Here is an 18,582-nt window from a genome sequence, read left to right as displayed (position 1 = left end):
CAGTTGCGAGACTGCTGCTTGCAGAATGGGAGAAGTGTCAAGGCTACACAAGCAGTTGCCAGACTGCTTCTATCTATCTACTGAGTCTTGTGAAAATAGGTAGCACATTCTTTCCAGTATAACGAATAGATCTGTCCAAGTCCCATATCAATACCAATGAACAAAGCAACTCATAGGGTTTCCTTTGCAGTTTAGCTCTTTCAGGTGCTACATTGCAGGAGCTTTGGCTGCCCAGTGAACTACAATCAATGCAGCTGCAGTAAAGCAAACCCATTATACAATTTAAACACGCTCTTGCTAATTAAACAATGTTTGACTAACAATACAACTGTATGTTCCTTGGAAACCTCAAAAGAACTCTTCTACATTAAGTGGGATCAAGTTAATCTTAGTAATTCCTGCAATAGTTGATCTAATGCCAAGAGGCCAACTGCCCACTTGATCATGGGAATAAGGTAGAGTCATAATACAGTACCTAATTTGGCTTTGTACAAGAACCTGACTGTATGATTTATGTTACTTTAGAGAGAAATAGTTTACACCATCTGGATTGAAATACGGTGGATATCTTCTTGGAGTTCTCCATTTCTTGGAGTTGCTTAATTTTTTATTTATTTATTTTTGAACAGTTTTATAACATAGTTGAATATAAAAAAGATTTAGATTTAACTTGTTTTTCTTCTCTTCTCAGGTCAAACTGAAAAAACATATTCAGAATCCAAGTGCTTCAGAATTAGTCCATTTCCTGTTTGGACCACTGGAACTGGTATAAATTACCTTCTCCCTTATTCAATAATAAATTTTAATCCAGCATTCCTCATCTAATGGCATCCAGATATGTTGACTTCTGATTCCCTGAATTCTAACCGTTGCATGTAGTTTTTGGGAGTAGGTTTGAGAATGGTAACTCAACCAGCAATAGGCATGTTTTTGACACATATTACATTTTTCTAGCCTGTTTAAAGATTCATCTATTCCAGATTAGGGATTGATTTACAGTATTCCAAAGTAGTAACCTAGGAGGTTGAAAGGCTCATGACAAGTTGAGAGGATTGACTTCAGTTTCCCCATAATATCTGAGAATAGAAATAGCAAGGCTATCATATCTAATGAGTCAACTTGTGTATTTATTTCTCTGGAGAGGCATGTGACTATTTTGTGTACCATAAAAAAGCAGAGAAAACAGAACATTCTTTCTTAAAAGAAAAATCTGTGGTTACAGAGATTTTTACAATTTTTAAAAGGTAGCTGTATTAGCCTTTTCCAGCAAAAATAGGACTCTTACAATACAATACAAGACTCTTACAAGAATTGTGGTGGCCCAGTGGTCAGAATGCAGTATTGCAGGCTAACTCTTGACGACTGCCAACAGTTCAATCTTCACTGGTTCAAGGTTGATTCAGCCTTTCATTCTTCTGAGGTCAGTAAAATGAAGACCCAAATTGTTAGGAGTAATATGCTGACTCTGTAAACTGCTTAGAGAGGGCTGGTAAGCACTGTGAAGTGGTATATAAGTCTAAGTCCTAAGTCTAAATGCTGTTGCTATCTTAAAGTATAACATGCATTGTTGCAAAACATTCCATTCATAGCCATTCATTACTAACTACAATGATGGAAAAAATAACAAGACATGGTTGTCAAGCTCTGTAATAGGAAGGTAGTCTGGGGTAAATACAAAATCTTGATAACTATACAGTACATGGAATTTCCCAGCCTCCTTTATAGTGAGTTCTTTTAAGGCAGTGTCCCTTTGAATGGCTGAAAAATGGCTTTGAATGGCTCAGATTTCTCTCCACCTAAGCGTAAACTGCCATTTATGGGATAAAATATCAACTGACTCCCCCTCTATCTCTTTATGCACCCTTTCCAGCCTTCCCATAATCTCTCACAGATATGATTCCACAATAGAACTATGTGACAATACAATGCCTTCTTTAATTGTGCCCCAAGTATATAAGCAATTGGGTTTGAGTTTTGATGGCAGAATACACCTTTGGATACTTGCTCCCCACTCTTCTCCTTTGCAGACACACATGAACCCGCTTCATCAAACTCTTATGCTACAACAATAGCATTTAACGTTCTTTGCGGTTAATTTTTCAAACATTGATAAGCCTAACATTAGTCATTCCGTAATTGAAACTTTTGATCTTGGGCTCTTGCCTGGTATAGAGGTGTAAAGAAAATTAAATGACCATACTTTTGAATGATAAAACTGAGTAAAATTGGAACTGCACCTGAAATGTGTTTATTATGTATTGACTTACAACTTTACTTAAAAACTGCATCTCCCTCAGCTGAATCTCAGCCATTGCCGTCAGTGGCAACATTCTTAACATAACACATTCTCTGGAGGATTTAGATGGCACCAACCCATTCACTTGAGTAGCGTAGTGCATTTTGCACTCAATTGTGTCTGTATTGCAAATATGGACTTTAGAAAAGTAAACATGCCGTGAGCATCCAGTAAACAGTACATTAACTCCTATTTATCACCCAAATGCTATTTAAAACAATATCTTGGCATGGCACCAACCTGGAAGTAAAAGTCCATGGCTAAGCTTTGATTTCAGATATTTTCCTAATCTAGCAGTTTAAATACAGGTAGTCCTCGATTTACAGCCATTTATTTTGTGATCGTTCAAAGTTACAGTGCTACTGAAAAAATTGTCTTATGACTGTTTTTCACTCTTATGACTACTGCAGCATTATGGTCACAGGATCAAAATTTGAATGCTTGGCCATTGGCATTTATTTATGACAGTTGCAGTTTCCAGAATTACGTGATTCCCTTTTGCAACCTTCCAACAAGCAAAGTCAATGGGGAAGCCAGATTCACTTAACAACCATGTTACTAACTTAACAACTGCAGTGATTCACTTAACATCTGCGGTAATCAAATGGGTCAAAATTTACTTAACAATTGTCTCACGTACCAATGGAAATTTTGGTCTCAATTGTCATAAGTACCTGAAAAGGCCTAATACTTCCAAACGTTTTAACCATAAAAGATTATTGGAAATTCTCATTTGTGATTTCTTGTTTGTAATCCAGATTGTTAACAGTAGTGGAGGCCCTGAATTTGCAAGGTCTATCATCAGTCCACTTCTTTCAAAGGATACTACAGATTTTCTGAAAGGGCATCTAACACCAAAGGAAATGGTATTGTGGGAATCCTTAGGAGAGACTTGGACAAGGTCAAGGTATGTAAATAAAGCAAAAAGCGGAAGAGGAACCCAAAGAAGGATTCTTCCAGACTAATTTTATAATAGAAAACAATAAAAGCAACACCAAATAAAACTATTAAAAATACGAACAGTAAAATAAAAAAAGAAAAATAAGTGTGAAAAAATGAAAACAAAGATTAACTTCGCCCTTCATCCCAGCAACTAAAGGCAATTTTAATAGTTCATCTCTATCTCTAAATACATAATTTCACTTCATTCCATAGCACATCTTGTAAGTAAAAACCAAAATCCAAATACTTTGTCAATTGTTCTTTGTTAGCAAAAGTCCAGTAAGGGAAACCAGATACAACTATTTTTTCTCTTTTAGCTCTGATTGAATAAGCTAATTTTGTAAACCTTCCCTGAGTTTTTAAGAATCTCATTTTTAGTCCCTTCAAAGAGCTAGTTTTTTATTCATGTTGGAGCCGCAATTCTTTCAGAAATTTAACAGATTTCTTTTGTGTATCCAGTAAATAACATTCATCCTTTCGTTTGTCCCCTCCAATAGAGTCTTACAAGACCTTATTAGAGTTCTTTTGTATATGTAGTAATAAAAAAATATCGAAGTCCATTTCCTGGTTCAAAAGTTGTATATCTCCTTTAGGGAATATTTGTCCATTTTATTTATCAGTTCCATTTGAATGTCTATATGATTCTCTATTCTTCTTGTTTTTTTATCACAACTAACATAAGTCACCCTTCAAAATAATGCCTTCCTTGGCTGAAGATGGTGAAAATGCTATCTGAACAGAAATAATGTAGACTGAAGGCAAGAATTTCCCTGATTTAAAAAGTGAGGCCTTTAGCAATGAAACACACATTAACATTTCTTCCTTGCTAGCGCCTCTCCTCATGAATTTAAAACCATAGAGACCCCAAAAGCACTTGTGGACCACAGCCAGGAAGTGGGATGGCTATCCACGTTGTGAGCAATGGTTGTTTTGTATCTAGCTTTGTAAGGTCATTAGTAACATTTGTATGTGAGCTAAGCAATCAGGATGCTGGTGTTCCAAAAAGATGCTCAGCTTTGAAAACTAGTAATCTGAAATGGGAAAGGGTTGTGTATGTTATTGCTCCCTAGAAAATAAACTTATTTTTAATATGTCTTTCAAGAGCCGAATGGCCAAGAGATGCCAACATCCCAAGATATGTTCCAAAGTTTCACAACGGATGGGAGCCACCCCTGGAAATCTTTCGTGGGGCTCCATGGGAAATCGATATTGGCCATTTGCAAGAAGAGGTACTTTGTGGATCCCCTTCCCCTTTCCTTTCCTTTCCTTTCCTTTCCTTTCCTTTCCTTCCTTCCTCTCTCCTCCCTTCTATTTAGCTTTTTATTCAAATTGTGAGCCAAATACACTACTGTTGTTAAAGTAGATAAACAAATCTATGAATTTGTATTATTTTTTTAAAAAAAAATAGGGAGGTGAATTAATCATTCAAGGCATCTTGAACATTTTTGATACTTAGCTAACTTTCAGCAATCTAGCTAAGCACTTCCTAGTCTCGCCCATGTGATTTATTTGCACTGTTCCAGAATCAATCTGCATCTTTGTGTTCTCATGTCATTGTTGTGTATAGCAGCTGAGCTGATTTGTTTGTGACTCGCCAAACAAACCAGAAAAAAACCCATCTCTTTTTATTTCCAGCAGTGAAATTCTCAAAACTTTATAAGTCTCTGTTTTCCTGCTGGTGGAAATCTTGCCTCATTTCACCTCCCAATGGCTGAGCTAACATAGCATTCTATTTTCCCACCCATAAAAGGGAAAGATAACTAACCCTCTTTTTAATAACCACTTAGATATTTCTGTATATGACCAAATGCAAGTTACCTTGCTCATCATACCACTTTAAAAGGAAGTGTTGATTTGCATTGTTTTGATTCTGCAGACCTATGCAACAGTTCCAAGAGCATAGCAGCCCAAGCAAGATACCAGGATGAAATTAACAAGAGCTCTTTCAGTTTCCCCCCTCCCTCTTTGAACTAACCGGGATGTAAATCAATCTGCTTGGGAATTTTTGGCACACAGATCTTTGACATAGTTGGAGGGAGGGGGAGATACTGATTTTTTAAAATGTGTGAAATGGGGGAGGGAATGAGATTTTAGTTGCCCCTGAACTACTCTCTTTCTCCCTCATTTTGTGTCTGTCCATAGGTAGTTCTTAGAACCTACCTCTTCCTCTCCCCTTTTTAGTCAATGCTGAAGTACTGAAGCCTAAATCCATGTTTAGAAACTTCAGAGGATCCAGCTAGTTGCAAACTTATAACTGGATTTCATACCACTTCATGAGATTATTCATACAATAGGAATGATAGTTTGGCAGTCAGGCAGGCTTGCCCTCTTACAAATACTCTTATATACTTGTGTATGACCTCCTGGAAACGGATATTAGTGAAAATACCACCTTTCATATTCGTCTGTAGAGATTCTCAGTCATCCAGGTTGTGATTGTCCCAAAGGTGCTTTTTCAGGAGGCAATTGGACTTTCTTATTTTTTCTTTGAAGATGTTTCGCTTCTCATCCAATAAGCTTCTTCAGCTCTGACAGGATAATATAAATCCTTCCATTCCCCACTATCCATTCAGAGCTGAAGAAGCTTCTTGGATGAGAAGCGAAACATCTTCAAAGAAAAAACAAGAAAATCCAATTGCCTCCTGAAAAAGTACCTTTGGGACTCCTTTCATATTATGATTTTGATTGATAAAAATGCGGAACTTCCTTTGGGATGTGCACAAAATTAATAATGTTCTGGTCTCTTCCTCTTCTTCCTCTCCTTGGAAGCTGTCATCATCCAATGGGTGTCCCAATCGCCACTTGAAGCCAGTCCAGACTTCGGACCAAAAGCAAGGGATGGATGCCTTTGCTCAGCATGTTACTCAACATGTAAATAGGTATTTTCCTTTCATTGTTTCATTTGTGGGATGAAAAAATGTGAGTAGCTGATGTCATAACATTCTGGAGATCTGTCTTTTCAGAAATAACACAACTTTAGGTTGAGAGGCCAAGCTGGGAGCTGCATTCTTGCAATTGGATGACGCCAGGGCAAAAACTACTGTACACACAACTTGATTTAGTATTTGATATAAATGAATTTAATGTGATTACCATACTCTTTGTGTATTGAATATTTTCTCTTTCTGTCATGTTAAATCATTCAATGGTAATCAGGTTGGGACTCAATGAAGTCTGTGGCTAACATTTTGAGTGATTGCAGCCACCCTGGGACCTCAGATTGTACTCCCCAGCCTTAGTGGACATATTGTGGGGCTTAACTATGTAACTGTGGAAGGATGAAATAATTGCCCTCAAGTGGTTTTTTTCCTTTATCTTTTTAACTGAAGACATAAAACAAGACAAAAAGGATTACAGAGTTTTTGAAACTAGCAAAGAACCCGAAGAAGAAGAATAACAATAGAAAGAAAGAGATAGATAATGAGGAAGGAAGGAAGGAAGGAAGGAAGGAAGGAAGGAAGGAAGGAAGGAAGGAAGGAAGGAAGGAAGGAAGGAAGGAAGGAAGGAAGGGAGAAAAAATACCAACATATGTGTGATCTTAAAAATCTTAAATAGGCTTAAATATCCATGATTAGCACTATATTTAAACGGACATTTCTGTGGATGAAGAAAAATATTAAGAATAATCTTGTTAGTATAAATGAATATATGATGATCAGTGTCCTTCACAGTAGGGTTCACAAGTGATGCAGAGTAATTCAGAGTATTTTTGAACAGATTTCAATGTCACTTATCCAATGAAAGCATTCTCCTAGTCTCCACCGTTCTTTCCAGTGACTCATTCTGTTTACACCAACTTAAATATCATTCTCCTTTTCCTGTTTGGGCGTCTTTATGTTTCTCTTGTTGGGAGCCATTTCTGGAAAAGATTACCTTTTCTCCTGGTAAGATGATGTTGCCTGCCTTGGTTTCAAACATCAGCCCATCAAAGCTAATATTTTCTCTTTTATCTATTCCAATGTAATACAAACAGGCAAACAGGGAATCCAGCTGCTGTCTTCTAATTGTTAACTCTGTTATTTCACACATTTGTATGCTGCCAAATTTCATTCCAACTCTTGGGAGAATTGGGGTTGCAGTTATGATGTTGAAGGTCTGGCTTGCTTACCTTAAGAAAAGTATTTTGTAATATGAACTAAAACTATGTTCTGAAGAGTTATTGTTTTAATTACTTTTACAGGCAGACTTTATTATTACTTTATTTTGTTGATATAATGTGTAGTTTAATTTTTTTCAGGAACTGTAGCATATGAGCTTAAAAAAACTGGGAAAATGTACTGGTGTATCATTTAACATGTTTTAAATTAGGCCATGAGTTATTCTGACTAGTCATAATGCTGTGATAATGCTATTATATCTTTTTTGAAAAAAAAAAATCAGAAGGCATTAGCATCGTCTTCAACTAGCCAATTTTGATAAAAATTTGAATTAAATTCTAACTAGAGATTTGTTAATTGACAAACATGCTACCAATGTTTTTTTGCCATAATAGACTAATCTGGCTCTCCCCCTACATTATCTTTCTTGCAGGAATTTTGAGGCACAGGGTATGGCTCCGTCAAAGAGATATGCCAAAATTCTTTATGATTTCACTGCTCGAAATGCAACTGAACTGTCAGTGCTGAAAGACGAAATTCTGGAGGTAAAAGGATGAATCCAAGATCCTTGCAAATAACTGGAAAAGGGAAGTGGGAGGCGGGCATGATCACACGAGCTTTGAATGGATCCTTCAATCCACCACACACAATATTCCATGTGAGATTTTTTTCAGGGCAGGTGGGAGAGAGAAGGAAATCTGCACTTTAATGCTCTGCAGCACTAACTTTCTCCCATGGAGAAGGCACCTATCTATGGGAGGGTCTATGACAATTCTCCATGGCCAACTCATCACGGCCAACTTGTCATGGTGAACTCACTGTGGGACAAGAGTTACACTAATATCAAAGAAATAGTGGAATAGAATCATTAAAGAAAGGACGCAAAAGGGAGGGACAGAATGAAATGTGAATGGCAAAAATTAAAATATTTTTTACTTATTTTAAATAATTAAATAGAATTGTTAAATTGTCCTGCTGCGAGTTGTCCTGCATTGAGTTGGCCGCGGCAAGTTGGCCCATTCCACTATTAAGCTTTCGAGCTCACTAGTCATTCTTAAAGCTGAATGGACAGGAGGCACTGGACATTAGGGAAAGAAGATTAAAAAGCAGATAGGATGGAAATTCACTTATTTACTAGTAAGGTTTTTCTGTAAATTATTTGAAAGTGATAATATATTCTCAGGGGGGGAAAAAACATTCCAGGGTATTTACAGAATAGAAATAATTATGTGCTCAAGAATGTAAAGAGTGATATCAGTTTAATTGTGCAAGGAATATACAGGTAGTCTTTGAATTACACCCAGAATTTCCATTGGTAAGTAAAGCGGGTGCTAAGTGAATTGTGCTTGATTTTATAGTCTTTTTTTGCTATGATTGTTAAGTGCGTAACTGCAGTTAAGTGAATAATACGGTTGTTAAGCAAATCCAGCCTTCCCTATTGATTCTGTTTGTCAGAAGCCAGCTGGGAAGGTCACAAATGATGATCACATGATGCTGAAAACATCATAAATGCATGCTGATTGCCAGGTTTGTGACTGTGGGGATCCTACAATGGCTGTAAGTGTAAGGACGTAGTCCTAAAACACTTTTTTCAGTGCTATTGTAACTTCAAACAGTCAATAATGAATGGTTGTTAAATCAAGGACTACCTGGAAAGTAAAGATTCCAGAGGAAGATGTTTAAACAAATCATAGAACATAACCTTTTCTAGCAGATAAATTGTTTTTTTATTCACAGGTGTTGGAAGATAACAAACAATGGTGGAAGCTGAAAAACCGAAGTGGACAGGCTGGTTATGTTCCATATAATATTTTAGATCTGGTGACTTCGGAGGATTTTGCCGCAATGGAGCAGGTCTGATTTAGTTCTTAAATTAATATCGTAATTCTTTAAATTAAACACAAAATCACATAGGTTACTTTGATAGATATGCTTCCCTAAATAATTCTGGCTATTAATTTTTCTTAACTATAAGGAAATCATATTTTAGTCACATACGCACACACACACACACAGAGCTTTAAAATTCTCTTTAATAATTCTCTTTATTAAAACAACAGCGGAAATTACATAGATATGTATCTTCCTCCTTTCTCCTCAAAGCAATTCTGTGAGGTACGGTAGACAAAATACTCATTGACCCTAAATTGACCTTCTAACCATATGCCAGATTCAATTCCTGGTGAACGTATGAACAATCACTTCTATATTTTTTACAAAAGTAGTTTAAAAGGATAAAAATTTTCCTAAAGAATTAGGGTGCAACCTGGGCACAAAAATCATGAGTTTTCTGCAATAATGATGCATTCATTAAATAAATGAATCATATTTATGTAGCCACCCATCTCACAAATACTGAAAGAAGTATTCATTTCTGTGGACGGCTTTAATAATACATTTCCAGAGAGAATCAAAATCTCTGTTCTGTTATTCATAGAAATATCTGTCTATATAGATATATATTAATGTCCATCATAATGTTCCAGCATATCAGTATCTCAGATGCCATTAAAAGCAGATGTCCTAAGCAGCTGAAGGTTGAAATTATCTCTTAATAATGTCAGATCAATGATTGGAATTTTATAACTGGAGAAAAAAATAAACCAAGGTTTTACATCAGTTAAATGATTATACTTTCTTATCAAGCAATAAGGAATGAAGGATAATAGAAATATGATTGAATAACTCAAAAACAATCATTGGACATTTTGTAGAGTAATCAGAAATACCGAGACTTGAGTCCACGAGCATCTGGATCTTCCAGTCCTTCCCATAAATTACCTCCTAGCTATGCTGGCGACAAATGGGGAAGTGAAATGGCAGCCCACAGTTCTTCAGAAGCCAAAGGACGTAAGTACCCATGTAATCTGAACTAATATATTTCATATTTTAAAAGAAATTTATATTATTAATACTGGCCAAAATATTCTGATCTTTCAACTCAGATCAGTGAGTTGACTTGGAGTCTTCAAGTCCAAAACCCTGCTTAGGCAGGAAACCCTATACCATTTCAGACAAATGGTTGTCCAATCTCTCCTTAAAAACTTCCAGTGCTGGAGCATTCACAACTTCTGGAGACAACTTGTTCCACTGATTGGCATCTCCTTGGCAACTCCCCTCAGTCTCTGGCCAGCAACTGTTGAGATGACCATCTTACAGGATGGTCTGTTGTTGTCTGGTCTGACATTCCAGACTCCCCCCCTCCCCCCCGCAATTTGAGAAATGGAGCCTGGATAGCTCTGCAAACAAGGCACTGTAATTTAACACCAGCTGTCTGCAATTAAAGTAAGTTCGAATCTTGCCAGGCTCAAGGTTGACTCAGCCTTCCATCCTTTCTAAGGTAGGTAAATTGAGGACTCAGTTTGTGGGGGCAATAAGCTGACTTTGTATAAAATATACAAAAGTATGAAGGCTATTGCTTAACGCACTGTAAGCCGCCCTGAGTCTCCGGAGAAGGGCGGCATATAAATCAATTTTTTTTAAAAAATAAAAAAAAATGGAAAGATGGCTGTAACAGGCCTGAACCATTTTGAAGTTGACAATAGCTGCTTGTCCTCAAGGTAAGAAGGGCAGTTCATCTGTTTGTCTCCCGTATTTTAATGTTCTCAATAGTAGGTGTGCAAATTTAACGCACGTGGAATACAATTCAATGTACTGATTTTAGATACAGTGGTTGAGAATTAATTTTAAAGGCTTCAGGGCAAATGCAACTTGCATGGAAGAGACTTAAGAGCACACTTCTCTTTGAAAGAAAATTTTGGGCTGTGCTCTCAAATTACGACCACAGCTGATCCCAAAATTCATTGTTGCTAACTGAGAGTTTTCACCATTTTATGACCTTTCTTGCCACAGTTCTTAAGTGAATCACTGCAGCTGTTAAGGCAGTAACATGGTTGTTAAATGAATCTGGCTCCCCATTCACTTTGCTGACTAGAAAGTCGCAAAAGGTGATCATGGGCCCCTGGGACAGTGAAACCGACATAAATAAATGCAAGTTGCCAGGAGTCTGAGTTTTGATCAAATGACCCTGGCAATGCTACTATGGTCAAAATAGCAAAAGCAATAGCACTTAGACTTATATACCACTTCACAGTGCTTTACTGCCCTTTGTAAGCGGTTTAGAGAGTCAGCATATTGACCCCAGAAATCTGAGTCCTCATTTTACCGACATCGGAAGAATGGAAGGCTGAGTCAACCTTGAGCCTGGTAAGATTCGAACTGCCAAATTGCAGGCAGCCAGCAGCTAGCAGAAGTAGCCTGCAGTACTGCATTCTAACCACTGCGCCACCGCAGCTCATAAGACTGAAAAACATAAGTCACTTTTTTCAGTGCCATTGTAACTGTAAATAGTTACTAAATGAATGGTTGTAAATCGAAGACTACTTGTAGCTGGAAACAGACATCTTTAAACGTGCTTTTATATGCAGCTTAAATATAATCAAATAAATGAGGAAGAGACTTTCTGCAACAAAACATGCTTTAAAAGATTGATAGGCCTGATGTCTCTTCTGAACTTGGATAATTTTTCTTCGATTTCTTTTTTTAGAATTGATCCATCACATGGACGAGGTCAATGATGAATTGCTGAAAAAGATCACAAATATCAAAATCCAGCAACCTCAAAGGAATTTTAGAGTAGAGAAGACCCAGCAGGTTCATGTGCCCTTAACCTTTGAATCCAATGCTGGGGAAGTCAGAGTTTGGCTGGAAGCAAATTCATTCAGCAAAGGGTAAGTGGCTCTTCTCCTGTTTCTATGCCTCCCCAGATCTTTTCTTTTTTTATTTCTTGCAATTCTCCCTTCCCTTCCCTACAACTGCTAAGGATAATGGAAGTAAGTCTAATGCATCTATAGGGCAACAGATTCATTTTTGTTTCAGATAATGTGAAGTGATTGGGATAGCAGGATTTTAAAAAAAGGTTTCTTAACAATTAGGTTTCTTGCAGAATAGGGAACAGGAGAAAATGCACAAAAACGTCTTTGCATTCCATACTATACGTCCCTCAAATCTTTGATAACTTTTGAATTTAAAAGATCAAAATTTAAATATCATTTACATTTTTAACAGGGTCAGTAAAGCGCCATAGCAATGAGCCAGCATCCTCTCAGATTCTTTAAAATCAAGAGGTGGGGAAGGAAAAGAGGGGAAAAAATCCCCCAAATCATGATGGTTTGCCACAAGGTACACAAGGTACAAGATTACACTTAGCATCATCCTGGGATGATGAAATTCTGATTGAGTCCCCAATAAATCTCAGCTGTCAGTAAGATCTTGCCTTCAGGTGACACAGAAATGTACTTGGATTGAAACAGTACAGAAATGAAGCCTTTCCCTACTTTATCCCCTTTTAGCCTGTTATCTCCAGAAAATAGAAAAGTTTGCACACATGCTGATCTGACCTTTTACTTAGTAGTTGGTGCTAATAATGATATTGCAGAACTGGATTTTGGATCTGTTCTTCTCATGGAGCAGCTTGGCTGCCTTTGTTTCTAATTCAGAGGAAGCACATTTCATTTGTACATACTAGGCAAAAGTTGCACTTAATGCAGCACAGAGCTACCCAGAGATCTTTTAACATGTGTCTTGATGCAACAGTGATATAAATCTGAAAATTACCATATTGAAGATGAAATTGTTGTATTTGGCAGCTACCATAGTTGAATGTTTCTCAAAGATGAGGAAATGGATGGGTGGTATGTGTCCTATTAAAAAGAATGCTTGTGAAAAAAAGTGACAATAGGTGTGCGAAGTGTGTGTTTCTGCTTTTTTGTATGACAGTGAAGTTTGGATATGTCACAAGAAATATAAAAATAAGTTGAATGTGGTGAGATGGAATGTGTGTGTTAAAACAAGTGATGGGCTGAAGATTATATGGAATTTAATGAATGTGGATGGAATACAAAATTAATGACTGGCATGAAATAAGTACATGGTGATTTGATCTAGATAGTATAATCTAGGTTCATATTATGATGCCAATACAGTATATGAAGGAAGAGTAATTGGATTGAGAGGAAGAGGAAGGCTGAGAAAGTTGATGTGATCCTGAAAGAGGTGAGAAATTTTAAAAAAACGAAAAGCAGTGTAGGAAGCCTGTAGTAGGTTTGTAAGGACTGGATGATAAAGAGAGGTAGGGTGAAGGGTGTTAGTGTAATTTTAGTTGTATTTCCTTTCCTTTTTTTTTTTAAATCTCATGACTTTTTCTGAGGTGCTTGCTAGTTCTTACTCCTTTTCTGTGCTCTGCATAATATTGCTTACCCTCAAAGGGACTAGCACATATACATACATTAATCAGTGTTTAAAGATTACCCTCCTCAGAAAGATGTTAAGGAATAATTGTAGAGAGACATCTGCAGATGCAAATCAAGTTTTTTCTAAAAATAAACTGTTACTGCTGCTGAACACATGCATTACCATCTTCTTCAGTTTCAAGGGAACTTTCTTCTGTGAAGGGAATTATATAAATATACTTTCGATTTAGAACAGCCAAAATAATCTCTACTTACATTTGGATGTTCTACTGATTAGTGCAGGATTTCCAGCAAATCATAATGTAAAAACTATCCGCAGATCACTAAGGGATAGTTTTATTATGCTTAGTTCTATTCTAGCTAAAAAGGAGAGGCACTGCCTTTGTGTATCAAGATGTTTTGTTATCCCCATAACTGCTTTTTTTTTTTTTTTTAATTTGATTTATATGCCGCCCTTCTCCGGAGACTCAGGGCGGCTTACAATGTGCTCAGCAATAGCCTTCATCCTTTTGTATATTTTATACAAAGTCAGCTTATTGCCCCCACAACTGGGTCCTCAATTTACCTACCTTAGAAAGGATGGAAGGCTGAGTCAACCTTGAGCCTTGGCGAGATTCGAACCTGCAGTAACTGCAGGCAGCTTGTCTTAATAACCAGCTTAATAACAGGGTGCCTTAGACCACTGTACTACCAAGGTTCTAGATTAGAGTTTACATAACTATGACAGTGATGACTAGGACTTTGAGTAGTTTGCCCACTACTTATGTATGTCAGTAAAGGATCTTTTTATTTGCTCAGAATGGCACAGGAGAAGAGGCAAAAACAGCTTGGTCTGAAAGAGGTTTAAAAAAATGTATTACCATAGTTTAGTTTTAGTTTACTTTAGTTCAGTTCATTTCTAAGAAACTGGTCCACTTTTCAAATTTCTTATACTTCATGAAGACTGAATGCAGACCTTTCTCAGAGAAGAGATCATGGCATAGTTTCAGAAACCTTTGGAACAGATGTCAAGGATACAGAATTAATTATAATCTTCCATAAATTTAGGACAAACTGGCCTATGAAAAGTGTTGAATGTCTGGGGCCTTGTACATCTTTCAATAATGCTTTTTTCCCCTTAACATGTTTTTTTAGAACCGTGGACCATCTTGGCATACTGACAGGAGCACAGCTTTTCTCCTTGAACAAAGAAGAATTGAAAAAAGTATGCGGAGAAGAAGGCGCCCGGGTATTTAGCAAAATCACAGTGCAAAGGTCTATTCTAGAGGTAAGGTTCCTAAAATAGCAACCCTTTGATGATCACAGCCATAATTTAAAGGATGGGTAGTGACATTGTTAACTCAGTCCACAATCTTTTAAGACTGTTAATACTTTGAGGGCTATCTCAAAATCCTGGGAAGATGTTGATGCTTTAAAGCATTACAGATAAACTAGCAGACTTTAAAAGTAAAAGTTCCCCTCGCACATATGTGCTAGTCGTTCCCAACTCTAGGGGGTGGTGCTCATCTCTGTTTCAAAGCCGAAGAGCCAGTGCTATCCGAAGATGTCTCCGTGGTCATGTGGCTGGCATGACTAAACACCAAAGGCGCATGGAACGCTGTTACCTTCCCACCAAAGATCGTCCCTATTTTTCTACTTGCATTTTTTACGTGCTTTCGAACTGCTAGGTTGGCAGAAGCTGGGACAAGTAACGGGAGCTCACCCCATTACGCGGCACTAGGGATTTGAACCGCTGAACTGCCGACCTTTTGATCGACAATCTCAGCATCTTAGCTACTGAGCCACCTCATCCCCCTTTAAAGCAGACTTTATTGCTGTGCTGATAAGGTAGTTCAGTAGTTCTCAACTTGTGGATTCACGATGTTGTCACAGGGGATCTGAGAAGGCTTGAAGAAATGCTATGATTTAAAACTTGAGTTAAGTCTTCGGGGTCCATGGCCACAAAAGATATTTAAAGTGGGTCTGTGGTAAATAAAAAGTTGAGAATCATTGAGGTACTTTATGATTCATCTACTTTCAGCTACAACAGAATTTAACTTATAACATTTAAGAACTGAATGTATCTTCCAAATAAAATGCATTTTTATAGGGTTAATAAAAGTAATTTAACAATAATCCCTACATTTTATTCCGGTCCCCCCCCCTCTCTTTTTTTTAACTTTAGACCTTTTGTCTATGCCACTTTGAAAGCTGCTCTGGACCTTTGTGATCCTATGATCTTAACAATGTCCAATAGCAAAGCCAATTATTTCCAGCTCAGATGCTTAAAATCACAGTCATTTTCTTCAAATTAATCGTTACACACCACTATTCCTGGGAAATTAATTGCTTTAACATGAATCAGATGAGAGTATTTTGATATCTAAGTGTCTCCTTCCAAGCCTTGATAATCTGGAACAAATAAGGGTTAACCTGCCCCCAGCCCCAAAAGTTTTCAAATACCATCCTCCATTTTGCCAATTATAAAGATAATAAGCATGTTTAGTGCCGTTAAAAGTTTCAGTTATATGATGCATGGATGTTACTATTTTGTACCAGCTCTATTAAGATAATCGAATTCAAATTTCTAAGGGCTTTGCTTCAAGTAACTCATTGTTTTATCTTACTCTCTGTTGAGACTGGAATTTGAGCTAATTTCTTTGGAGACCAAATGAAATCATTGGTTGAAGTTTTAGACCCATTTACATTCTTTGATAGTACCCCCGTCTTTCTGATTTTTCAGGATAATTGCATGTTTACATGAAAGGCAGGAATTGCAGTCTATCAGCTCTTTATTGACTTTATTTGGCTGGATCTTGGTTGGAATTGAAACAGCCTGAACAGTGTCATTTTAATTTACAGAATTAAACCAATCTTCCAACAATGTATAATGCAGGCTTGTATCAGTTTCTGTTCTCTTACACTAAAACGATTGCCTGGCCCACAAAAGATCCCTTACCGCTGCCTAAAATTGCCACTTTCCTGCAAAAACAACTTTGTCCAAGTTCAAGTAACTGTGAGAGGGATCTTGGAGTCCTAGTGGACAACCATTTAAATATGAGCCAGCGGTGTGCAGCAGCTCCCAAAAAAGCCAACACAGTTCTAGGCTGCATAAATAAAGGCAGGAGTGAAATGTTACTGATTCGCTCCAGTTCAGGCGAACCAGTAGTGATAAAAGTTAACGGTTCGGTCGAACCAGTAGTTAAAAAAAGCTGTTGGTTCCTCCGAACTGGTATTTCCGATGTTTATCTGTGCCATACGGTTTAGCTTTGCTAGCAAGCAGAAAATCCTGTTTTCTAGAGAAGCTAAATCTCACGGCACAGTTGATCCCACCCTCGCTGTTCTACTTACCTTCCCAAGCCTCCTTTTGGCATGTATTGCACATGCGCACACGCAGTACACACTAAAAGGAGGCTTGGGAAGGTAAGTAGAACAGCGAGGGGGGATCAGCTGTGCCACACAATTTAGCTTTGCTAGAAAGCAGGAAATCCTGCTTTGTGCATGCAGCATGCGTTTGGTGCACACTGCGCATGCCGCACACATTTGGTGCACACTGCACATGCGCACACAGTGCATGTTTGGTGTACATGTGCGTGTGCAACACACGCTTGGCGCACAGCACGCATGCACAGCCAGCAAACTGGTAGCAAACCGGTTCAGATTTCACCACTGAACAGAGGGATAGAATCAAGATCACGTGAAGTGTTAATACCACTTTATAATGCCTTGGTAAGGCCAGACTTGGAATACCGCATTCAGTTTTGGTCGCCACAATGTAAAAAAGATGTGGAGACTCTAGAAAGAGTGCAGAGAAGAGCAACAAAGATGATTAGGGGACTCAAGGATAATTATAAAGAATGGTTGCAGGAACTGGGTATGTCTAGTTTAATGAAGAGAAGGACTAGGGGAGACATGATAGCAGTGTTCCGATATCTCAGGGGTTGCCACAAAGAAGAGGGAGTCAAGCTATTCTCCAAAGCACCTGAGGGTAGAACAAGAAGCAATGGGTGGAAACTAATCAAGGAGAGAAGCAACCTAGAACTAAGGGAAAATTTCCTGACACAACAATTAATCAGTGGAACAACTTGCCTCCAGAAGTTACGAATTCTCCAACACTGGAAGTTTTTAAGAAGATGTTGGATAATCATTTGTCTGAAGTGGTGTAGGGTATCCTGCCTAGGCAGGGGGTTGGACTAGAAGACCTCCAAGGTCCCTTCCAACTCTGTTATTCTATTCTATTCTAAACAATTTTATACCATATATCTCCTTGCAATTCCCTTTTATATGACATAGTGCTGAATTAAAAGCACCTTTCTTAACTACAAGCATGCCTAATCAAAGGGGGAAATTATTTTCCTCATTTTAGCTCATAGATTACAAAATTTGTCCAGATGGGCTCCTAAATTTGTTGCAGTAGTTATTTCTGCTAGCTATTTCATTGTCTGGTGAGCCTGATAATTTATTTTCTCTCCAAGGATATTTGCATTTTATGTCTATTTTAAATCTGAATTGTTAACTTTCTATATGTGCACCTCTTATAGTTCATATGTTTTTGTCATGTATTGTAAAATCAGTAAAAAAAAAAGATTTTTTCTATAGTAAAACGGCAGATTTAACTTTAAAGTAATAATGTGGCTTGCACTTTTTTTAGCTCGCTTTAATGGAATCCACCGGGATATTATATATGTGTATACTTCTGGACAAACGCTCACCTTGAATCAAGGTTTTGCAGTGGTTGGCTGCAATGTTTATTTCATTTTTGCAGGAAGAGGAGTAAGGAGAGTGTTTTTTCTGCAGGAACTGCAGCAGCTCAGGACATAGCTTTGAATCTCTGGCAAGTCAGAGCATGACAATAATTCTTTGTTTAAAATTTGAGATTGCTGGAAGAGAAGACAATTGCAGGTCATCTCAAATTGCTTCTGAGAAATCGGAGAGAAGAAACTATAGTAGTGAACTCACTCTTGAAAATGCTAAATTACTAAAGTGATTTGCCTTACATAGGTAATGGGTTTTTTTT

At 37.6% G+C, this 18,582-nt stretch overlaps 1 protein-coding gene across 2 annotated transcripts in view; it reads left to right on the top strand.

The window, feature by feature from the left end:
- Positions 1–18,582, top strand: part of EPS8L2 (EPS8 signaling adaptor L2) — a 101,381-nt gene that overhangs the window by 78,396 nt on the left and 4,403 nt on the right. The window contains exons 12-20 of one of the 2 annotated variants that reach the window (XM_034416805.3): positions 692–766; positions 3,055–3,203; positions 4,341–4,467; positions 6,008–6,117; positions 7,769–7,880; positions 9,073–9,189; positions 10,050–10,185; positions 11,882–12,065; positions 14,721–14,853. In XM_034416805.3, the coding sequence (XP_034272696.1) occupies positions 692–766; positions 3,055–3,203; positions 4,341–4,467; positions 6,008–6,117; positions 7,769–7,880; positions 9,073–9,189; positions 10,050–10,185; positions 11,882–12,065; positions 14,721–14,853 (1,143 nt within the window). Of the gene's footprint in view, positions 1–691; positions 767–3,054; positions 3,204–4,340; positions 4,468–6,004; positions 6,118–7,768; positions 7,881–9,072; positions 9,190–10,049; positions 10,186–11,881; positions 12,066–14,720; positions 14,854–18,582 lie in introns of both variants that reach the window. The other variant, XM_034416804.3, reaches the window with a different exon arrangement.

This window comes from Pantherophis guttatus, chromosome 1 (assembly GCF_059756535.1).
Source record: "Pantherophis guttatus breed Tessera chromosome 1, ASM5975653v1, whole genome shotgun sequence".
In the NCBI taxonomy this organism is placed as follows: domain Eukaryota; kingdom Metazoa; phylum Chordata; class Lepidosauria; order Squamata; family Colubridae; genus Pantherophis; species Pantherophis guttatus.
This window is presented reverse-complemented; position numbering and strand designations above follow the sequence as displayed.